Source organism: Monoraphidium neglectum (assembly GCF_000611645.1).
Source record: "Monoraphidium neglectum strain SAG 48.87 unplaced genomic scaffold scaffold03446, whole genome shotgun sequence".
NCBI lineage: Eukaryota > Viridiplantae > Chlorophyta > Chlorophyceae > Sphaeropleales > Selenastraceae > Monoraphidium > Monoraphidium neglectum.
The window spans coordinates 996-7,072 of NW_014010183.1; the positions used below are offsets into that span (position 1 = coordinate 996).

Sequence of the window (6,077 nt, forward strand, 5' to 3'; positions counted from 1 at the left end):
AGCTTCCAGCAGTCCACGGTTTGATGGTTTCCTGGATGTTGCTGCCAGCGACGCATGACTGTCGTGGGAGAACGTTGATTACTACAGCTCAGTTTTGTAGCAAGCACTGAGCATGCAGCTGTCAGAGGCACCTCACTCTTTGTTTGCGTGACGTCATGGTGAGTGATGGGTGACCTCAAGATGATGTCACCACCAGTTACCCATGGCTGAAGGGTTACCACAACTGGGTGGATCCACTTTAGGGGCTGGCTGGTGCCATCAGGTGTCGAAGTTCACAGGTGTGCAGGGCTTGACTCAGCACGGTGTCGCTCGAGCGGTGTCACTAGTGACAGCTGGTCACGTGGGTGTCAACTTGTGACGTCAGCATGCCTCCAAGGGGATGAACTCACAAACCCTACCCTGTCCAACTAGTGGTACAATTGACAGTGGGCTGGGTCAAGCCGTGAAATTCGCCCCCACTGTGGTGCTGATGCGGGCCCAAGCACAACAAGCCAGCCACCAGCCAGCTGGGAACTAGGCAGTTATGTTGACCCTTTGGTCCTACGTGACTGGTGGTGACGAGTGGTTTCCCATGCATCAGAGTTTCCCACGCGTTACTATACCAACACTGCATGCCACTTGATCCCCAATGCCGGGAATGAAAGAAGTGTTGTTGCGCGCAAGTGCCACACAGCGGGGATAAGCAAAGTCATGCTGCGTGCTGTGGCGCCGCCATCAACTATAATCCATCCGCCGCATCTAATGATAACATGTACAGCACATGGGCGGGCGAGCGAGCAGCGTGCTACAAGTAGGTTGTGCGCTTGTATCGTAAGTGGAAAATGGAAGTGGTGGAAAAGGGCGCAAACTTCCTCTCAGGCTAGGGGAGTATGCATCGCCCAGGGAAGTCAAGCAGCCCTGCATGAAGCTCACATCGGCCATGTCCCGCACGACAAGCCAAACGCGCGCCAACCCCGGTCCGTTACAACGGGGCCAACTAAAACATGTGCGCCGTCAGCCCCTCATGCAGCCGCCACTGTAGACTTTGGGCTCTTGCAAGACATACACCGTTTCCAGGAATCCTCTGTGCTGCCTGCCCAACCACCCTGGTGCCGGAAGGCAACCGCATGATTAAGCGGGCCTGTCATGTTGAGGGCTAGTGCGCTCCTAGCGCACAAGGCGGTGCCGCAGTGTTGGGCACTGGTTGCTGAGAAAAACCGACCGCCGCGACCAAATGTTGTCGCCGCAACCGCCAAGCCCCGACAAAATGTGGCGCTGTGGACAAACAGCCTGTCGCACACAGTCGCAGTTGCATGACGCCGAGTGCGGCATCGTGCAAAGCAGCCGCCGGTCACTGCAGTGCCATACGCCAAAAACCCAGCAAGTTGGCTTGCCAAGGCGCTGGCGCAGCAAAGGTGGAACAGCACTAGCCGCTGCCAAAGGGTCCCCCTTGCGAGTGAGACTGCGCCCTCTCGCCCTGGCCGCCCGCGAGCGCCAGAGCTGCGGCCGCAGCCTCCGCCGCCGCCTCCACGGCAAAGCCCTTCCTGTTTTCCTCGGCTATCATACGCAGCACGAACGCATCGTCGTGGATCTGGAAGGGTGAGTGCATGAAGTCGAACTGCGGCGGCGGAGGGACAGGGGGTTGCAGGAGTAAAGGCTGAGGCCGACAAGACAGCCAGATTTCAAGAGGATAAGCCTCAATAAAGAGAGTGGTGCTGCACGACAACACCACGCCTGCTCGCGCCCGCTTTTTTTGTTTGAAGGTCAAACCCCCAGCCCAAACACAACCGCAATGAACGTGCTGCGCCAACCCAGCCAAGCCACCTTCGCGCAACCTCGGCGTACAACGATGCTGCTCGGCCCCCACCTGCACGTCCCGCATGTCGTCGCTGATCTGGACCTCAACCGTTGCGTCAGGCTTAGCCTGAGAGCAGAAGGGGGTTGTGCATGGCTGTTGTCAGTAAGTGCACACACAATCAGCTAGTGAACGCGTCAGCAGGAGGCGTGAGGAAGCCGCAAGCAGGGCTGCGCGGGTGGTGGGACAAGGGCAGGGCGGAGGCATGCAGGTGGTGCGAGCACGCGCCCAGCGACGTGCGCTAAAGGTGTCATGGGCGTGGCGTACTGGGCGTACAAGTTGGAGCGTATTTTGTTGAGGCGCACACGAGCGCATGCATGAGAAAAACAGGAGGCCATTTGAGTTTATCAAAGCCCATATCTCAGAACCCCACGCGCAGGAATGCACCAAATGCACCCCTTTTGTTATGCAACTGTGCAGAGCATGTTGGCGAATTTGCTGGCTCCGCGCGTTCCCGGCACCACACAATAACGCACACCTGAACCAGCAGGAAGGGCAGCTCCAGCTGCGTCCCAGTCGGCGCCACGGGGGACGCCGCGTTACGTGCCATCAGTGCGCGCAGGGCCCTCTGCTGCTCCACGAGGTCGGCCAGGTAGGCCGCCTTGCGCTCCACAGCGGCGGCCGCCCCCGACCGTGCCTCTTGTGCGCGTGAGAGAGCAGCCGCGCTGCCGCTCGAGGCGCGGCCGGCACCCGGGGCGCAGGAAGAGGGGCCAGGGCCGGCGAGGACGCCAGTGGCGTCCGCGTGAAAGCCGCGCCATATGATGGCCTGGGTTCATGAGGGGGTTTGGTGGGTGTTTTGCATAGTTGAACGCAGAGGGGGGGTGATGGGCCTCTTTACGCTACGATCAGGCACAATACGCTGGGAATTGCCAGTGCTGCCGCAGCCTCGAACTTGTCAGCCGGACACCCTGGGTTCCGATCCCACTCCACCCCCCCACCCGCCCCAGGCCACACCTTTTTGTCCTTGAGGATGACATCAAGAGCCATGAGCACGTTGATGGCGTCGTACACACGGCGCCTTTCCAAAAGGGTAGGGGGGTGGGTTGTTGAGAGGAGGGTGGCAATCAGCCGCGATCTTTGCACGCAGCATCAACGCTAAACCCTAAATGTCAGTGACTGCAGGTTTTCACGTATGATGACAACCCAGCGCATCATGCGTGCCCACCTGGGCCGCAGCCCCCGCCTGGTCGTCAGCCCTGACCCCCACCACCCCACCAAGCTGGTGAGGCCGCCCACCGGATGTTCTTCTCGTCGTACACCACCCCGTCCTCCAGCTGGCTGCCCTTCATCTCCGCCACCAGCTCGTCCGCCACCTCGTTGTACGTCGTGGTGCCCTTGGACTCCACCTTCTCACACACCTGGGGGGCGCAGACATCGGTCACGGAGCAGCAAGGTGGGTCAGCAGCTGGGAATGCCAGGACCGGCCGGCCGGTCGTGGAGAGGGGGATGCCGTGGGGGACGCCGATGCCAGCTGTTGCACGCGGTGCCACAGAATGGAGCCCGGGGCGGTGTGGGCATGAGACGTGAGATTTTTGGCAGCACAATGCTGCGCAGCCCTGCAAGGGGCGCCGCCCCCGCTCCAGCACTTCATTCCATCCTGGGCTTCTTGAGGCCTGGAACCATGTGACAAATCCGAAACCCCCACAAAACCTGACTCCACTTCAACGCAAAAACCACAACCGTGCTGATGCATAACAGCCAAACGAATCTTGATTTCATCGATAGTGCTGCGATGGGGATGCACTGCCTCAACCCAGGTCTAGCACATTGAGGGGTTTGTAAACCCTGACTCCATAGCCAGGCCTCCAAGGTCTCACCCTCACACCCAACCCCATAAACCCTCCCTCCCTCACCTTCATGCTGAAGTGCCGCAGGCCCTTGCCCTGCTTGCCACCCGTCCGCTCGCTGGGTGCAAAACCCAGCGGACCAATTGGCTGCACCCCATACCCATAGCCGCCGCCGCCGCTAAACACGCTTCCGCCACCGCCGCCGCTTCCACCGTAACCGCCGCCACCGCTGTAGCCGCCTGCGCCAGCATTGCCGCCGCTGGCAAAGGAGGTCGCCTGGTCGCCCCCACGAGCGCCGCGGCGCGCCGCGCGGCGGACGATGCCAATCGTGGGCCCGGCGCCGTTTGCACCATAGGCACCGTTCCCACCGCCAAAGCCGTTGACGGCCTCCTCGCTGTGCGTGGCTGCCGCAGCTGTTTGGCCGTAGCTGGTGCTGCGGCTTGAGGCCTGCTGGTCAAACCCGGCCAGCACCGCCACCTGGGTCGTTCAGGCGGTGGCAGGTTGGCAGGGGGTGATGGCCTCGGGTCTGTGGGGTGACGCAGGCCGGCTGGGACGCCCTGATGGGCAGCCACGGATTGGAGGCCCACGAGCAAGCAGCAGACATGATGCAACCAAACAAAGCACCAACCCCACCAAAAGCAACCCCCACATGAAGCGGCACGTATCGCAGCAGCACAGCAGGCGGTCTGGGCTCGTGCAACGGCAGACCTCTGCTTGCGACAGCCACAGCTGCCTTTTGCAACCATTGCAAGTCACACAGCGCAATGCACCGAAGTGACTGCCGTAAGACCTCACAACGGGCCCATGGCTAATGGTGCCGTGGAGCCCTGGCCCCAGGCGGAGTCACCAGCTACAGCGCTACAAGGAACAGAACCCCAAGCCGCCCCTCGCTGCGCTTACCGTGCCGCGCGCCGCCGCCAGAGCCCGCTCCGCCGCCAATACTGCTGCGTCTGCTGCTGAATTGATCGGTGCTGTGCTGGGGTCAGCGCTCTGCCGCTGCTGTTGTTGCTGCTGCTGCTGCTGCTGCTGCTGCTGCTGCTGCTGCTGCTGCTGCTGCTGCTGCTGCTGCTGCTGCTGCTGTTGGTGGTGGTGGTGATGATGCTGTGGATGGCTGTTCCTTTCTGTCGTGTCCATCGGCTCGGGCTGCTGTTGCTCTTGCTGATGTTGCAACAACACTTGTTCCGGGTGGCTCAGCAGGGCTGCTGGTTGCGGCTGCTGCGGCTGCTGCTGCTGCTGCGGCTGCTGCTGCTCCTGCTCCTGATGCTGCCGCTCTCCACTGTCAGGGTGGGAGCCAAAACCATTCAGCCCTGTGTAACATGAAGCAAGGTGCGTCCGCAAGTGTGAATGCTCAGCTGTCGGTGCAGGTCCGTGAGCAAACACACGGCAAACACAGCCTGCCCATTGACGCACATCCACTCGGGTCACTCATCCCGCCCTAGCGACAGACCATAGGCACACTGATCCATCCAAAACAGCCCTTCTAGGAGCGACTCCCCGCCCGGCCGTCGCCATTGATCCGCCTCGTTTGGCCCAGATCACAGAATGGCGCCGCGGCAGCTCTGCAACGCTCACCGGCCTCTGCAGTCATTGGGATCACGCCGGCGCTCTGCGCAAACTCCAGCATGTTCTGCGGACGACGTTTCCGAGAGCACATTGAGGTGCTCAACCTCTCTGAAGCCGCAGGAAGGCAGGCGCACAACACCGGCCGCGCGGCTCGAAGCCGCAGGCGCTGCTGCGGGCGCCGCTGCTCACAAGCCACTCACGCTCTCACGCAGCTCCTGCACTAGGTCGGTTTCTGCCATGCCGAGCAGCATGCCGGTGCACGGGGCCTCTGGGCCCGAGCTGCTCGCCACCTGCAGCGGGACCTCTCGCCCTCCGCTGTGTGTCGCGCCCCTAGGGTGCCGAGGCAGCTTAGTATTTTTGTAAGGCGTATCACTTGTGCTTTAAATATGGGTGAGCTTTGCGAGGGGCCCGGCTCGTGCCCGCGTAGGCCGTGCACACAGGTGAGGCGGGAGGGGGCCGTGAGACGCTCTCGAGAGGCCCAGTTTAGAAACTATTCGCGAGCGAAATGGCTTGCGTGTTGTTCGGCAGTTGATTGACAGCACTCCAGCCCACTGCACACTTGCTGGCCCCTCTCTCAGTGCGCCCATGCGGCCATGGGCCGCCCTCATCATGTGAACAAAGTGTCGTCGGCTACCTTGTACCCCGCCATCGCCGCTTCGGATGCATTTGGATGCGGGTGGCACACAAATTCCGTTGACAATTCACAACCCCCCTGTTGCCTGCTCCGATGCATGTAGCAGGCCCGCTAGCGCCGACATGCTCTGACGGACAATGGTCACCCTCTCAGTGATACGACACCCGATGCCACCAGGTGCGTCACGCAGTTCATGGGACGTCCAAACAGAGGGTAGCTCTCAGCCTGCAGCATAACGCGCTTATGCACAGAACACGGC

General features: G+C 61.4%; 1 protein-coding gene across 1 annotated transcript; it reads right to left on the minus strand.

Annotated features, from left to right (window-relative positions):
• Window positions 1–1,405: 1,405 nt before the first annotated feature.
• On the minus strand, window positions 1,406–4,755 carry MNEG_12802 (Transcription factor Dp-1; the record flags this gene model as incomplete). Its single annotated transcript, XM_014038726.1, has 7 exons — window positions 1,406–1,597; window positions 1,847–1,903; window positions 2,313–2,600; window positions 2,789–2,852; window positions 3,071–3,192; window positions 3,688–4,098; window positions 4,522–4,755. 7 exons carry the CDS (start codon window positions 4,753–4,755, stop codon window positions 1,406–1,408), a joined length of 1,368 nt encoding a protein of 455 aa, XP_013894180.1.
• Window positions 4,756–6,077: the final 1,322 nt, after the last annotated feature.